Source organism: Silene latifolia, chromosome 2 (genome assembly GCF_048544455.1).
Source record: "Silene latifolia isolate original U9 population chromosome 2, ASM4854445v1, whole genome shotgun sequence".
NCBI classification, from domain to species: domain Eukaryota; kingdom Viridiplantae; phylum Streptophyta; class Magnoliopsida; order Caryophyllales; family Caryophyllaceae; genus Silene; species Silene latifolia.
This window is the reverse complement of record NC_133527.1, coordinates 33,586,951-33,604,283: the sequence shown is the minus strand read 5'-3', so window position 1 is coordinate 33,604,283 and position 17,333 is coordinate 33,586,951. Positions and strand designations below refer to the sequence as shown.

The window sequence follows — 17,333 nt, the reverse complement described above, 5'->3', positions numbered from 1 at the left end:
GGTGACTTGCTAAATAGGTAGCCGGTTATCTGAGTATAATTCGAGAAGAAGGGGCTAATACTATAGTTTATTGCTAGTTAAATTGAAGTTCAGAGTATTTTGAGAAGGGGGGCAATAGTTTGAAGTATTCATGTTAAATAACCCTTATTATTATTATTATTATATTTATTAATATTATACTATTACATTAATACCATTACTATTATTACTACTGTTGTTGTTGTTGTTGTTGTTGTTATTATTATTATTTTTTTGTAAGAAGTCAGTAATTCTCATTAAAAATGGAAAAAACCGAACTTACAAACAGGACCATCTAGAAATACAAGAAACAGACAACACCAGCCTAACTACATAGAAAGTAGCTGAGATACAACAGACCCATTGCTCCAAGAATACATTCGCACACAAACGTCATGTTTAATCATAGCTAGGAGCTTGCCAACTCCCAAATGACCTCTATCAAACACACGCCTATTTCTCTCCTGCCAGATGTAATAAATAGTAGCAGCAATGGCACAACATGCTACCTTCCTTCTCCACTTAGTCCCTCTACAAAGAGCAATCTTATAAAGCTCATGTTTAAGGCTAAGGACACCCCTGGTAACACCCTGCCAAACCAGAACTTGCTGTAGCAGATTCCTAGAGAACGAGCATTGGAAAAATAAGTGACTGGCACTCTCTGCAGCAGCACAACAGAGGGAGCATCTGTTCACAAGAACCAGACCCCTCTTGCAAAGATTGTCCACAGTAGCGAGAGCCTGGTGAGCAGCTAAGGTGGCAATAACTGCGTGTTTGGGAACAACAATATTGTCCAAGAGTGGCTTAACCCATCTTAGCTCAGGGTGAGAGCCATGGAAGAGTTTGTACACATCCTGAAGTGGGAGCACTCCTGAAGCAGACCAGCTCAGAAACAAGGCCTGTACAGCATCCCTGGAACCCACCTTTTCAGCAAACTCATCCCTAATGTGTAGGATTTTCTGCCAAATAGGTGAGGAACAGGTATCAGCATCAAGATCCCAACATGAGAGATTCTTGAATATATACTCCTTGGACCAGGCCATCCAAAGAGAAGGACTGTGATTGTAGTACTTCCAAAAGATCCTTAATAATAATGTTTTGTTCCAACTGAGTATTTCTCTGATGTCAAACCCCCCTTGAGATCTCTTCCTACACACTTTATTCCAGCTAAAGAAGATCATACGACACTGAGACTCAGATCCCCAGAGAAACTGCCTACAAGCTTTCTCAATTTTCCTGATCACCCCTTTTGGAAGTAACAAGCACGCACACCAGAAGGCTTCCATACCAAAAACAGCAGAGTTAATAAGTTGAACCCTACCTGCATAAGTGAGTTGAAGACTAGCCCATTCCCCAAGTTTGCCCTGAATTTTAGCAAGGAGAGGCTGAAAAAGATCAAATGTCAATCTAGAAGGATGAAGAGGGATACCCAGGTATTTAAATGGGAAAGTGCCCTCAACAAACCCAGTTTGAGCCAGAATCAAATGCTTAACCGCAGCTCCTACCCCAGCAAAATAGATGTTTGTCTTACTGGGATTGGGAGTAAGACCAGAGAAATCAGAGAAAAGATTCAAACACTCCTTAACAGCCAAGACAGAAGGGAGATCACCCCTAACAAAAACAAGAAGATCATCAGCAAAAATGAGATGTGTGAGGTGGAGTCTGACACATTTAGGGTGATAGCTGAACTGGGAGGCAACCCTCATATCCTTGAAAATACGAGTGAGAACCTCCATACAAAGGACAAAAAGAAGAGGGGAGAGGGGGTCACCTTGCCTTAGCCCCCTCTTACCTTCAAAGAAGCCCTCATTACTCCCATTGATCTTCAGAGAAAATCTGGAACTAGTGACCAGAGTAATAATCCAATGACAAAACTGAGGAGGTAAGCCATAGAGAGGTAAAATGACTTTCAGAAAGCTCCAATTGACAGTGTCAAAAGCTTTTTTGATGTATACTTTGACCACACACCGAGGAGTTTTGTATTTCCTGCTATAACCCCTGACCAACTCATTAGCAAGCATTGTGTTGTCAAAAATGGATCTTCCAGAGATAAATGCAGCCTGTTCTTCTCCAACAATAAGGGGCATAACCTTCTTTAATCTATTAGTGATGATTTTACTAATAGTCTTATAGATGGTTGAGCAACATGAGATGGGCCTATAATCAAGGACAGTAGAAGGAGAGTTACCCTTAGGAATGAGAGAAATGAGGGTGGAGTTAACCTCCTTAAGCAGTTTCCCAGTTCTGAAAAAGTCTTGAACCGCAGCAACAAACCCAATATGGATTACATCCCAAGCCTCTCTAAAGAAACCAGAAGTATATCCATCAGGACCAGGGCTTTTGTTAGGATCAATAGAGAATAAGGCAGCCTTGATCTCAGCAGCAGTTATAGAGGCCAATAGAGAAGTACCATCCTCAGGAGATAAGCAGTTCCCATTTTGAATAATAGAAGTGTCAAAATCAGTGACAGCACCATCAGTTCCCAATAAATCCTCATAGTAGTGCAAGAAAGCTTTGGCAATGTCCTCATGATTAGTACAAACACCTCCCTGAACATCAATTACCTTGTTAATATTAGCAGAGTTCCTACGACTGGCAACCTTAGAGAAGAAATAAGTGGTGTTGGCATCACCCATTCGAATCTCAAAACTTTTAGCCCTCTGATAGGCAATGCTAAGCTCAATAGTACAAAATTTAGTATACTGTTGATTAAGCATCTCCTCCTCAAGACAAATCTCCTGACTAGTAGGGTTTTGCTGTAGCTGCTGCTTACAGTCTTGTAACTGTTGTTTTAACAAAGCAACTTTTGAAGTAATTCCAGAATAGCTTTGATGGTGAAGAGACTTAAGTTTCCCTTTTAACCTCCTTAGATGTTGGACCAACTGATACATAGCACACCCATGAATATAAGTAGTCCATTCATGGTGAACCAAAGTTTTGAATGTGGCATCCTGACTCCAGCAATTTAAGAACTTAAAAGATGACTTCCTGCTATGATAATTGCTTCCAACAGTTATAATAAGGGGAGAATGATCAGAGATCCCAGCTGTCAAAGCCTCAGCAACAGAATCTGGGAACTCCCTGAACAAATGAGCATTGGCCAGAACCCTGTCTAATCTCATCCATTTCCTGTCATGTTGGTCCTGCTTATTAGTCCACGTGAACCAGCAACCCTAAGTTCGAATCTCCTCCAGACCAGAATTGGCTAAGGCCTGGTTGAATTTATCCATAGCATGTATTTGAGGGTGATCAGAACTAATCCTTTCCTCACAAGAACGCACACAATTTATGTCACCTAGTACCAACCAAGGCCTAGGGCAAGAAGCCTTACCAATAAAGAAATCCCAGAGAGGTAAGCGCTCAGCAGGATGTTTGAACCCATAAACACAGGTGACCTCCATTTGAACAGCACCAATACCAACCAGCAAATGAATCCACTGGCTGCTAACATCTAAACATTGAACAGAAAGAGAAGAATTCCTCCAAACAACCCAAATTCGACCATTGTAATGAGCAGAGTAGTTATCAATGATAAAGAAATGCTTAAAAACCTTCCTCTGAATAGGAGCTGCTTTATTAAATCGCACCCTAGTTTCAACAATACACAAGAGATCCAAACTACTTTTATTGAACAAGGAAATAACCTCTAATTGCTTTATGAGCTTATTCATGCCTCTAATATTCCAAAGACCAATCTTCATGGAGAAGGAATAGGTGGTGGGTCTTCCTCCGCACTAACCACTTGCTCACCAGGTAATGGCCCCTTAGGCAATTGGATATGTAGAACCCCCGGCCGACTTTTCCAACTACTCAAAACAAGAATAGAGCCATCTCCATCTTCAGTATTATCCAGAGGACCAAACTGGTTTAATGAGACAGGTATTGGAGAAAGAGACTGCTGCCCATTCTCCACCTGAATATTAAGATCCAGAGCGTGACTAGTGGTCCTAGAGCTATTGGGCAGAGCATGAGTTGGGCATGGGATCCCTGATCCACCATGCTCATGGTACTCCAAGGAAGCCCTACCACCAGTCACCAAGGGAGGAGGTGAGGAAGACACTGAAACAGGCTGACCACCCCCACCTGTAACAGTGCTACCTACTTCCAACCCAAGGGTCCCATCCAACACACCAACTGATAAGCCCTCAGTGAGCTTAGAAGCATCAGACCCAACAATCTGAGAGTGCACAAGAGGTTGCTCAGTTTGAGCCTCCCCCTTATCGAAGTCTTAGTTTCCTTAACAAAAGCCTTGGGCTTCAATTGCTTACAGGACTTGCGTTCATGCCCCAATTTCTTGCAGTGCGTGCAATAGAAAGGAAGCCATTCATAGTCCACATCCTGCGTAATTTGTCCCAAAAAAGGAGAGTCAATAACCACATAACTCGGCAAAGGTTCTGCAAGGTCCACTTCAACCATAACACGAGCAAAAGATAACCTCTCTTTGTTGGTAGTGACAGGATCTGCGTACAAGGGAGTACCAATCTTACTCGCTATCTTACTCAGAGCCTGAGCAGACCAAAGATGAGGGTCCAAATTATGACGCAGCACCCAGACAGGCACTTTTGTAATGTTATCTAACTGAGTGGGGAACTGCGGAGACCATTGCTTGAGAAGGAGAGAATGACCATTTAAACTCCAAGCATTGCCCCTAAGAATAGTATTCATGTCCTCAGCCTTAGAGAACCTAAAGTAGAACCATCCCTTCTTAAAATACAGCACTGAAGGTTTAACCACATGATTCCAATTCTTCTCCACGAAGGTTTTAACTTGAGGAACAGTAGGCTTGCCCCCCAGAAATTGCCCCACCAAAGTATGTTGCCAGAAAACCAGTTCACTCTCAATATCCTGCTTATCAATCACCACAACACCAGGGTTATGATCATGAGCTCCACTCAACTCCATACCAACCGCTGACCTGCTCACCCTATCCACCCATGAAGTTTTCTTTGCCTGAGGAACCGCAGTACCCGGTTGAGTCCCAGAGGACACCGGTACAGGTGCACCCTCTCGACCCACAACATCAGTAGCAGCAGTAGAGACCGTATCCTTCTCACCCCCCAAACTAGGGTTAGGGACAACCACTTGTTCATCATTCGTCGGGATTGCTGTAACAACAGGCTCACCGACAACAGGAGTCTTACCACTCCGACCACTCCCCAATACCCGACCACTAGTGCTAGCCTGACGCGCAGAAGATTTAGTAAGAGCATGATTGATCATAACATTCACAGTATTTGGATTACCTCGTGGAGTAGAAATAACCTCCTCCGCTGCAGATCTACCCCTTCGCGGGTTCGTGACAACAATCGAAAGCTTCTTTGGACGTCCCATGGCCGGAGAAAGAAGGAAATTCAGACGAGAGAAAGCATCGCCGTCAGAATCGCCCTTTTTTCGCAGAGAGAAACCCTCTCCTAACCAACGTTGTTGTTATTATTATTATTATAAAAAGAAGAAGAAGAAGAAGAAGAAGAAGAAGAAGAAGAAGAAGATTACTAATAATAATATATATACTAATAATTATATTAATTTGAGTGTTTAGGTAGCCACCACAAACCACCTTCTATCCTAAACTAATTTGCCAAATTGTTGTTCAAAGCCTAGCTCGTGTACGTATCATACTAATAGAGTGATTCAGTAGCCACCAAGAACCACCATCAATCCTAATTCAATTAAATAAATAAATAAAAGTTAACAAATCCTAATTTTATCTTTAACAAACAAATAAATTTTGAATAATTAATTAAAAATCAACAAATAATATTAATAATTGATAAAAATATAAAATACTTTATTAAATGGAATCAATCTTTTGAGCAATTAGAATAAGTTTTAGGAAAAACGATGATTTCAGAGTTCATTTGGTTGGGTTTTAGTTAAAAAAGAGTACAAAAATGAAATGTTTTAAAAAAAATGTATGTGAAAAAATAAAGTTCTTATTTGAAAAAAAACGTATTTATAATAAAAGTAATAATAGAAATATTTTTAATAATAATAGTAGCAATGTTATTAATAATATTATAATTGATTAATAAGAGTATTCATATTAATAAGAGTATTATTAATTGTATTATTTATATTAATATCGATATTATTGATTGTAGTAATCACAATATTCATTATAATAATAATAATTGTGATGATTAATTAGTTAATAACAATAATAAAAATATTAATAATATTGATATAACAATTTTAATTAGTAATAATAAATAAATAAATATTAAAATATTAATAAAATCTATAAGTTTAAAATAAGTAGAAATGAAATGTACTGAACTTAGTGAGGCTGAACTGAATTGAAAGAAGCTGAATTGAACTGAACTGAACTGAATGAAACTGAATAGAGCTAAATTCAACTGAAGTGAGCTAAAAATAAGCCAGAAAGAACAGGGCCTAAGGGCATTAGCAATAGACAAACCTTTAATAGGTTTGTTCTCATGTCACATAAGATAATATACAAACTCATTTACTCACAAACCTCATACCAACAATAGATAAAGCCCTTCAAGGTTCATAATATGGCCTACTGGAAAAGCAAGTTCAGGAAAGCACCATCACAAGAGTCACTTATGAAATTTTAGCAAATGCCGGTAAGTTTATTATCTATTGATTTGTAAACCAAATTCTTAGTTTGATTCTTGTAAAAGTCACATTTTGTTCATTGGGATTTATCTTTGTCAAGGTACATATCTGAAGCAGCCAAAACAGGCACCAAGGACTGCCGATACAGCAAAATCGGACTCGGACTGCATTCGGGGTATAGATCATGGTAAGTTTGGTTGTTCTTTGTTGCTTAGATTTAATGACTTGTGGTAATTTTGTTTCCTTACATTCTCTCTCTGTAAACCTGTATACTATATTGTAACCCCTCTCATCCATGAACCTCAATACTCATGTCCAACAATAGAGGGTTTGTAGAGAAACTCTAAGGGGGTGTTTGGTTCAAAAACAAAAGGTATGAGGTATGAGTTTGGAATGAACCAAACGCATACCAAGTGTTTGTTTGACAAATTTGGGGGTTTTATACCCATACCTTAAATCCATGAGGTATGGGTTTCTCATACACAAGGAGGAGGGTGGGTATGCGATTGATACCAATGAGTATCAAATTAAAAGAAACAAAAAAGTGAATAAAAATTATGGAAATATTATAAATAAACTTTCATATAATTAGTTGATTAAAATTATCATTATAAAATTAAAAATTTAAGATATTATATTTTACATATTTTAACTTTAGTTGTGTTTCAAACTTATACCACTCGGAATTGAAACAAACACCAGGAATGAGGAATAAAGTTCCAACCCCATACCACCCAAATATGATTACTGATTTCAAACTCATACTCATACGCGAAAAAAACGCCCCCTAAATAAATAGACATAATCATATTACAAAACTCCTTCTGCCTTAAGTCATCAACCGAATTAAACCCCTGCTGTGCAGAAAAACCCCATAAAAAAAAAAAAAAAAAAAAAAAAAAAGAAAGTCGAAACCTTGATAAAAATGGAGTTCGAGAAAAGGAAGGCCGCAACAATGGCGGCAATATCCTCAACATCTCCCGATAAATCTCCTAAAGGCAACATTGACGCACCAATCATACCCCTATTATCCGCCATTAACAGCCACCCTTCTTACTTCACCACCAGCTCTTGTTCGGGTCGGATCTCCATCTTCTCACACAAGCCCAACTCCTCTAAAGGCGGAACTTGGGCTTTCATTTCCCACGAACCCGTCGACTCGAACCCGGTCCTCGACCTCATCTTTCCCCCAAATCAGACCGAGTCAACTCAGCCAGAGTCGGGCGAGTTGGTGTTCCGGTTCGAGCCGCTGATAATCGCAATCGAGTGCAGGGATGTGGGTTCGGCGCAGTTTATGGTGTCGTTGGCGATATCGTGTGGGTTTAGGGAGAGTGGGATTACTAGTGTGAGTGGCAAAAGGGTAATTATTGCGATACGGTGTTCGATAAGGATGGAGGTTCCTTTGGGGTGTAAAGGGAGAATTATGGTAAGTAGAGATTATTTGAGGTATCTTGTGGAAGTTGCTAATGACAAGATGGGTGCTAATTGGAAGAGGACTCAAGGGTTTATGGAGGGTTTGAGGAATAATGGGTTTTCAGAGCCTAATAGTGTCGTCGAGGCGGAGAACGCGTTGGTGGTGTCACGAGGTGATAATGGTGGTGGTGTTGGGGAAGAGGATCTTTTGCTGCATTTGGATGTTGATGATGGTAAATTGATTTGTTTTAGTTGTAAATTGAGAGTAAGGTTGTTATTTTGTAATTTGATTGTCTTGATGATTGTGCTTTAGGTATATTTAAATGTGTTTTGTGTTGTCTCAATCTCAATGTAGTTAGTAATTAATTTGAAAGAAAATCATGTTAGCCCACCTGAAATGATTCGCGACCAAGGCTTATTGTTGTTTTGTGGTTCATGACATAGAATTGAAGTAGTTATACACCTCACGCCCAAGTCAAAGGCACCCACCACCGCTTTGCCTCTACTACCCCTGTCTCGTATGAATAACAGAAGGCAAGATTTCCACCTAGTGAGTTGTTTCGATCTTTTTCTAACTCTTCAACCAGCCTTTTATAGTTTCTTGTTTTCTTTTGGGAATGGGAAATTCAAATTATAACAAAGCTGGCTGGCACTTGGCCATAACATAAGTAGGAGAGTTCACCTATCTCCGGGCATCTAGTTTAGGAATGAAGCAAGCAGATACTCTATAACACTATAGCATAACACTCTAGCCACTTGTTTAAATATGAGAGTTCTTCCCGGATACTCTATAACACTATAGCATAACACTCTAGCCACTTGTTTAAACTCGAAATATGAGACTTTAAATATTAGAATCATATGGGGTTAGTAGACTTACGCATTACGCACCTTATGCATTACTACGTACTCTTGTACTTCTAAATTAAATCTTGTTTATGAATCTACTTCTCCTGCATCTGTAACCGAAGCTATTTATGTGGAACCTACAGCCGTTGATGCCCATATTTATGTTCTAGACGAGTAGTGATAATGTTAATGTTTTAACTTTCTTATTATAATATAAGTGAACACGCCCAATACGGATCCTGCTGCTAGTGCTAGTAGTAGTTCTGAAAAACGGAAGCTGGCCTTATAGTAGCTGGCCTTATAGTAGCTGGTAACCCTTTCTAGTGTATTGAGTTAGCTTCCCCGTCTCGTGCTTATGGGTCTGTGACAGTTTATATAGATGTAGTGGGTTGAAAAACGGAAGCTGGCCTTATAGTAGCTGGTAGTAGAATGGGTTTCCGGTATGAAAGATGCTCAAACGTTAGAGAGCGACTCCGGAAGAAGTCACGTATTTAGTATGAAAGTAAGGACTAAGTCTATAGTTATGCTGCTATTTTGAGTTTGCTGCTTCGAGAACTTTGATCTCTGGCATGGTATAGTAAGTTTGAAAGCTCATGGGAAAGAGGAGATTAGGAACTTGGTTTGTTGTACGGAGTAGGAATATGTTAAGCAGGCCCGGGAGAGGGAGACTCTTGGGTGCATTGTCTTTCATCCTCTAATTAAAATGTGATTGATCCGAAATTAAAAGAGCTGTGTAGTTCTCTCTTTCGAAAACTTAAAAATTAACAAATTTAGATACTTGAATGAAACACTCATTGTACTGCTAGGGAGAGTTATAGTCAGGACTGTTATTAGAATTTGCATTGTAGGAATTTTACGTACAGAGTTATGGCAATTTAAGCTGGGCTTGCCCTCTGATGATTTAATGGAGTCTAGTTATGTTCATTTATTGACAAGGAAATGATAGAAAGGAGTGGAAAGAAATTGCCATGCTTGGTACAACTGTATGAGGTTGCATTACTTTGGAGTTCAGACAAAATTCATCTTCTTTTCATCTTGGATCAAAGTATCAAGCTATAACTCTTCCTGTTACACTCTATTTGTTATTGTCATGGTGATCTAGTTGGTTTTGTGACAAGAAATATATCTACTGTTGCAGGGTTCTATTCCTCAGACTAAGAGAGTTCGGCTTAATTTTTGAATGATGACAGGGCCATTGGAAAATTACCGTATCAGTCTAGCTGTTGTTCCTATGGAAATTGTTGGAGAACCTGCAGATAGGCTTTTCTTGTGGGGGCATTCAACTTGTCCAATAAGTAATTCTAATAAGAATGAGGTTCTAATTTATGGTGGTTTTGGCGGCATAGGACGGCATGCACGTAGAAGTGACTGCCTACGTTTTGATCCTTCATCTTGTAGACTAACTGTGATGCCTGTCAAGGGCTGTCCTTCTCCACGCTTAGGTCACACATCTTCAGTAGTTGGAGATTCGATGATTGTCATTGGAGGCAGGGCAGATCCTGCCAATATTTTGAGCGAAGTATGGATCTTTGACTTTGTCGAAACTGAATGGAAATTGGTTAGTGACCCTAGCAATGCCTTTACTCCGAGGTGATGAATTCAATTACTAATGCTGCTTTCTACTATGATTATTCATTTCTTATTGTCAAATGAGTTTGTGACATTATTTTCATGCAGGCATCGTCATGCAGCAGCTGTTATTGGCTCAAAAATTTATCTGTTTGGCGGACTTAATGAGAGTATGCTGTATTCATCTTTACTTTTGCTGGATGTGGCTACAATGCTGTGGACAGATGTACATGCATCTGGAGAATGGCCGTCTGCCCGACATTCACATTCATTGGTGGCACATGGACAAAAATTGTACCTTTTTGGCGGTTATGATGGTGAGAAAGCATTAGGAGACCTTTATAGCTTTGATATTGAGGAATGTCAATGGATGAAGGTTAAGACACTTGGAAGGTCTCCATATCCAAGATTTTCCCAGTCCATGTTTATCTATAAGGAATATTTAGGAATCATTGGGGGTTGTCCAGTTAGGCAACACAGTCAAGAGCTGTCCTTGCTTGACCTTAACACTTTCTCGTGGAAGCATGTGATCCTTGACTCAGTGGGCAAAGAGTTGTTTGTTCGAAGTACCGCCAATGTTATTGGCGATGATTTGGTCATGATTGGTGGTGGAGCATCATGTTATGCATTTGGTACTAAGTTCAGTGAACCAACAATGATCAACATGCTTCCTTTGCTAAAGCTTGCTGATAGTAGAGGATACCAGAATAGTAAGCTACAAGTGGATACTGATTTGAATTTGGATAAAAAAGAAATTAGAAGAGATGTTGGAGATGCAATTGAGAATGCTTATTGGGTGTTAAAACTTAACAAAAAGTATGCGAAGCCTGGAAAAGACATCCTCAAGAAATTTGGATGGCTGGATCCCAGTAGAAAGGTGAATTCCAATGGAGACGGTTCTTGTATATATTTTCCTGTTACCACAAAATTTTGTGCTCTATTCTCTGATGAACTAATCCAAACAGCTAGGATGATTGAAGGTTTCGGTGACCTTAATTTGTGTAAAACTTCTATTGATTCTTGCTCAAAAGCCTTGGATCTTTTAGTAGCTTTTGGTGCCACTAAATACATTGACGAGTTTGTTTCCATGAAAAAAACCCTTTTGTCTCCCTTACAAGCAATGAAGGAAACTGTGGCCTTGCTACTTAAAAAAAGAGGCTTATCTGAAGAAATATTGGATCAGCTACCAACAAGGTTTTTCTTGCTTCCTTGTTTTGCTTCGAGCTTATGTTGCATGATAACTCTTTTACTAAACGCAGTTTGTAAGGATGCTATGTGCTATCAATTATGATTCATTCTTGGCAATTGGCCTGACATGGATGTTACTATGTTACATGTTTGTAATGCTCGATCATGGAACTTCTGAAATCAAAATGCTACTACCTACCTCCATCCCAAATGTGTGTTTACCATTTGACTTGGGCGCTCAACTGATGTCAACTGTGGCCATTAATTTCTCCAAATATGTCTTTGTTTATAGCATTCTGTGCTAATATTAGGCCTGGTTTTGCTTTAGGTGGGAACGACTTGGTGACATTGCTGTCCTGCCTATCACCTCATTTAGAGATCCTGCATGGGATACACTAGGTATGGAGCTTTGGGACGCTGTTGCTAAAACTCTTGGTGCTCATCGTCTAGCTCGTCAGGTAAGCTATGCCTATGCAAAGCATTGAACAAAAGTTGAAACTCTCTTCCATCGCATTTATGTGTTGATTGACGTTTTTGGTCAAATGATGTCACTTTAAATACATTACTCTATAAAAAATATTTTGTTTTTGATTAATCAAATATGATTAATTTTACTTTGTATCTCTAATTCTCTATACATATTTGGAGAAATTAATGGTCAAAATTGACGTGAGTTGACCACCAATTCAAATGGGAACAATAAATTTGGGATGAAGGTAGAAGTATTTTGTTTTCAAGAGTTTCATGATCGAACTTTACAAATTTCATTTCTAACCGTAGTTTGGAAGACATTGTATGGACGTAATAGATCTGTAGATGCCCTAATAGAATAGTGTTTATATTAATTGTATATTTTAACTAGATCTCTTGCTACAAATGGATGATTGTATTCATTTATTTATTTATTGAAGGGCCGTGTTGCATCAACTGGAACTAGGGATAGTCGTCTAGAGATCCTTGTTGGAGATAGTGGGTGGGTTCATCATCGTGAAAATGGAATAATATACTGTTTTGATGTCACAAAGTGCATGTTCTCGTGGGGGAATCTTTCGGAAAAGCTTCGCATGGCTCGTATAGACTGTAGAGATGAAGTTATTGTAGATCTTTTTGCAGGGATTGGCTATTTTACGTTGCCTTTTCTTGTAAGGTATCCTTCAAATTCTTATGGCTTTCACGCCTACATGTTTGAATACTATGTTTGTGTTTATATTTAGTTTGCGAGTTGCTAGACTATTAATCCTACTATTTGTAATTTGTTCATCAGGGGTCATGCCAAACTGGTTTATGCATGCGAGTGGAATCCCCATGCTGTTGAGGCTCTTCGCCATAACCTTGAAGCTAATCTAGCGTCTGATCGTTGCATTGTGCTTGAAGGAGACAATCGACTAACGGCTCCCAAAGTAAACCCTTCAAACTTTATATATCATTTTTTTTAATATTATGCATTTAATTACCCAGTTTTCTTATAATATTGGTGATTATAAATCTGTGGCAACTTCACGCTAAGATGCTGAACTTATCCTGTCATTATTATTGACTTATTGTTGATCAGAAAAGTGTGGATATTACTCTGTCTCGTCAATAGTTTATGTATTCCATTTTGGCTAGTCCGTGGTTCAGGCTATCAATACCGTCTGTTTCCTTTCTAGGCATCTCTTTCATGGTGAGGAATGAGTGTGAGACCCTCTAACTCACTTTCATGAAAATTTATGAAAAAGCAGATGAGACATTTATGGGTCAAATAAGTAATACTCCGTGAGTAATATGTTTAGAATAGTTTCTTCCAAAAGTGAATTTTGTTCAAAACAATACCCCACTTCCGACCTAGTTTGAGATGGGTAGCGTGCTAGCAGTGGCGGAGCCAGAATCGTTTACCTGTGGGGTATATTCTAATGTAATTGTTATTCATATCTTATTACGGAGTCTTAAAGACAAAATTTTTTTAAAACAAACAAATATTAATGATAAAAAAACATCAATTGTCGAAAAGCTGTGCTAGGAACTCGTTCCTCGAACCAAATCAAACTACAAACCATGCAACACTGGTGGCAGTTAAAAATTATAAATAAACCTTTGCTTCAGCTTTATTAGCCTCTTATTCTATCTTATTCTGTTTCACGTTAATGCCATACAGGGGGTTGCTAATCGGGTATGCCTAGGTCTCCTGCCATCAAGTGAGGGAAGCTGGGTTGTTGCTGTAAGGGCATTAAGGTTGGTTTTCTAACTATGCTATGATTTTGAATTTAACTTCATGGTATATAGAAAATAAAAAATCCCATGTTGTTCGACATCTGAAATACCACTGCCGTTCCACCCCAACGATGGATTTCCATCTTCCCCTTGGTAAAATTTTCTAATTGTCAATTTTCTTTTTATCCCTAGCAATGTGACATGTCATAGTCTTGCATGTTATTGGCTCTTCTAGTATTTTATTTCTGTTTTTTTTTTTTTTTTTTTTTTTTTTTTTTATAAATCGTTTATTAAGGCCATAAAGCCAAGGAGTTGTCAAGAAGCATTGAGGAATATGAGTTCTGCATGGTGAAATACCAAAACAACAACAAAATAAAAGAAACCAGAACCACTCCCTAAAGAACATATTGTTTCCATCCCTCACCGTATACCCAGTTTGATGTACCTACGAATTATGAGCGACAACTATTCCCCTTTTGTTCACCAATTGCCCCATCTTGGCCATCTAAACCATCTTCCCCTTCCATTATTAATCCCGAACTACATTTAGTTCATTTTTCAGGAATGCTTATTTCTTCTCTAATTTTCATCTGGCTTGAACTTGAACTTTGACTGTAGGTCGGAAGGTGGAACACTTCATATACATATGAATGTGAAGGATTCAGAAGAGACTGAGTGGACACAACATGTAGTTAAATCGATATCTGAAATTGCCGAGTCAGAAGGTATATTTTAATTATTTTTGTATCTATTCCCCAACTTTATTTGTATATTATCGACTTTTTTTTTGTCTTGTTTCCCTTTCTTGTTTTTTGTTTTTGTCTGAATTATTTTACGTGTCATTGACAATATTTCACAACTGTGACATTTCAATGCATAATTTAGGTCGATTTTGGAAAGTGTCGATGGTGCATCTGGAGAGAGTAAAATGGTATGCACCTCATATTCGTCACGTTGTCGCTGACATAAGTTGTGAAAACATTCAAGGCGGATCTGATCAAGTGATATAGGCCCAAACTTTAAAAATGGAGATTGAGCATTGATGACTTGATGATGACGGTGCATGGCGAAAGGGGAACACATTTTGTATTGTTTTGGTTTTACGATTCGGATGTCACAAATTCTCTTTCAGATTTTATTTTAAGAGTTTAGGATGTCACATAACTTGACAAGTAAAAATTGGACTTGATAATTTTACTAACATCAACTGTTGTATTAAATGCGATGTATGACAATAGGTTAGCCTTGGACTTGTTTTATGATTTTATGTATGCTTGACATTGCACTCTATCCAAGCCTTGTTACTTTGTTAAACCAACCTTGCCAAGGTCTTACAACTTACCATATTTGTCCGAATTTTTTCTGGTTTTGTAAACGTAATTTTTTGTTCCCGAGTTTCCTGTTGAGAATTGAGATTAAAAAAAAAGATTGAAAATAAAACCTGTGTTCATTTTATTTGTCTCGAGTGATATTTTGGGTTGTTAGAATATAAACTACCCACGCGTGATTGTCCCACGTTTTTTGTAGAAAGTGAGATTGTAATACTTTATAACCAAGGAGACTACTCTTCTTATAGCCAATTAGTTTTAGGATGGAACCTTCTTTGTGTTGTCAAGTGATCTGTCTTTCCTCCATTTGGGTGTGGCCCGACCCGTTTGCATCTTTTGACATGGTTTTTTAAAAATGACTCTAAAATGCTACAACAATGTTGATCTATTTTGATAAATGAAAAGAAAAAAACATCTGGCCAGTTAAAGAAGTGATAAAAATCCAAGTTTTTTCATACTGTAATAATAACTTATCCATAATCCTATTTATTCAAAAGGTTCATTTAATTTTTTTTGGAGAATAATAAAAAGATAGAGATGTAAGAGCTCATACGCTGATCTACAAGTATAAATAAATATTGTGCATTTTGATGAATATTAAATTAGAGTGAAGCAGCAGAGCGTTGTTTGCCCATAATCCACAGGTCCCTGGATCGAAACTTGGTTCTCATATTTTTATTTCTCTTTTTATGTTCATGTATTTATATATGACTAAACTGATTAAATATCAACAACGGTCCCATGGTCTAGTGGTTAGGACATTGGACTCTGAATCCAGTAACCCGAGTTCAAGTCTCGGTGGGACCTTTTTTTTTTTTTTTTTTAATTATCTATCTAAATTTCTGTCGGAGTAGGGTAAAAAATATGTTCCAACATACAGTAATTGACGAAAAAAGCTAGTCAAATATCGTGATATTATTAACGCAAACCCTTGGCGTCCTTCCTTTTACAGAATTACTTTTTCACATACGGACTTTACTCTTTCACATAAATTTTTTCATTTATTTTCCATATAATACCCTTTTTACCTAAAACCTAAAGTAATTAATTCTTATGTCAACCTTTTCTCTAAAACTTAATTTAATTGCTCCAAAAAAAATTGAACTATAACTCGTAATTTCTGATTAATAAAGTAAGTTATTGGTTTATCAATTACTAATATTATTATTAATTTGTTAAAGGGGATGAAATTAGGGTTTGTTGAATTTTCTTTAATTATTTAAATTAAGGTTGGTGCTAATGATTGAATCAAGATGGTGAATTGCGGATATCAAACTTGTAGAACGAATACGTCAAGTTGTTCAAATGATAATCCATGGCTAATGTTGAATTGAGCATTACGGACAACTAATTGAATTGAACCTTACATGCATGTTCAAGTCAAGTTGAAGTATGTTGTATGCACACTAATCTGCATTGCAATATGCACAGAAGGTAAAAAAAAAAAAAAAATCAATTACATACTCATCGATTATTAGACTGCTGCCAATTTTACTATCCAATTCGCTCTCAAAATTAAAAGAAAACAATAAAATTGGGATAGAGGAACGGTATATTTGAGGCCGGATCAGGAAGGGATTTTCAATGAGGGAGATGAGAAAAAATTACCGTTCCAATTTTTCAGGTTTTCGCTTCGAGGTCGAATTTGCTCCCTTCATTTATACTCTAAGCGCGATTGCTATAATATATACTTCCTTGACCACTTTAAGACAGATCGATCTTAAGAAGATCATTGCTTACTCCTCAGTAGCCCTTTTCCGATAAAGATTTATCTTTGTTTCCAATTCTCCTTTTACAGGGAAACAACACCTTATAAAATATTTAGGGTCTTTCGAGGCCGGATCAAGAAGGGATTTTCAATGAGGGAGATGAGAAAAAATGACAAGGATAAAAATGTAAAAAACGTATGTGAAAGAGTAAAATCCGTATGTGAAAAAGCACAACCCTTCTTTTATTGAGGACAAATTTTCATGATTGGGTGTTCTAATTGTATGTAGGTATGTACTACTGTATATAGCCATGAGGAGCCGTAATTGGCAAACTTCTAATAGCAAATTCTGAAAATCCAGAATACTTGAGAATTGTTCAGAAAAGAAACTTTTTTTTTTCTAATTAGTTTCCCGTTCGAAGTAAATTGGAGTAACTTGATTTATTTCGAACTTCAGTCATGGAGGACCGGAGGTAACCTGACTCTGA

The 17,333-nt window shown here is 37.8% G+C and overlaps 1 protein-coding gene and 1 non-coding gene across 2 annotated transcripts; both read left to right on the top strand.

Annotated features, from left to right (window-relative positions):
* Window positions 1-7,470: 7,470 nt before the first annotated feature.
* On the top strand, window positions 7,471-15,099 carry LOC141642581 (tRNA wybutosine-synthesizing protein 2/3/4-like). The gene is made up of 9 exons (XM_074451414.1): window positions 7,471-8,246; window positions 10,053-10,452; window positions 10,540-11,625; window positions 11,948-12,077; window positions 12,531-12,766; window positions 12,884-13,019; window positions 13,754-13,830; window positions 14,428-14,534; window positions 14,695-15,099. Exons 1-9 carry the CDS (start codon window positions 7,526-7,528, stop codon window positions 14,817-14,819), a joined length of 3,018 nt encoding a protein of 1,005 aa, XP_074307515.1. The 5' UTR covers window positions 7,471-7,525; the 3' UTR covers window positions 14,820-15,099.
* Window positions 15,100-15,872: 773 nt separating this feature from the next.
* Window positions 15,873-15,944, top strand: TRNAQ-CUG (transfer RNA glutamine (anticodon CUG)). Its single transcript has one exon. It is a non-coding gene; the product is annotated as a tRNA-Gln (tRNA).
* The last annotated feature ends 1,389 nt before the right edge of the window (window positions 15,945-17,333 follow it).

Coding starts and splice junctions, on each gene's coding strand:
- LOC141642581 (XM_074451414.1), top strand. CDS start 7,526: ATGGAGTTCGAGAAAAGGAAGGCCGCAACAATGGCGGCAATATCCTCA. Junction 12,767..12,883: donor ACGTTGCCTTTTCTTGTAAG/GTATCCTTCAAA, acceptor TTTGTTCATCAG/GGGTCATGCCAAACTGGTTT. Junction 13,020..13,753: donor ATCGACTAACGGCTCCCAAA/GTAAACCCTTCA, acceptor AATGCCATACAG/GGGGTTGCTAATCGGGTATG.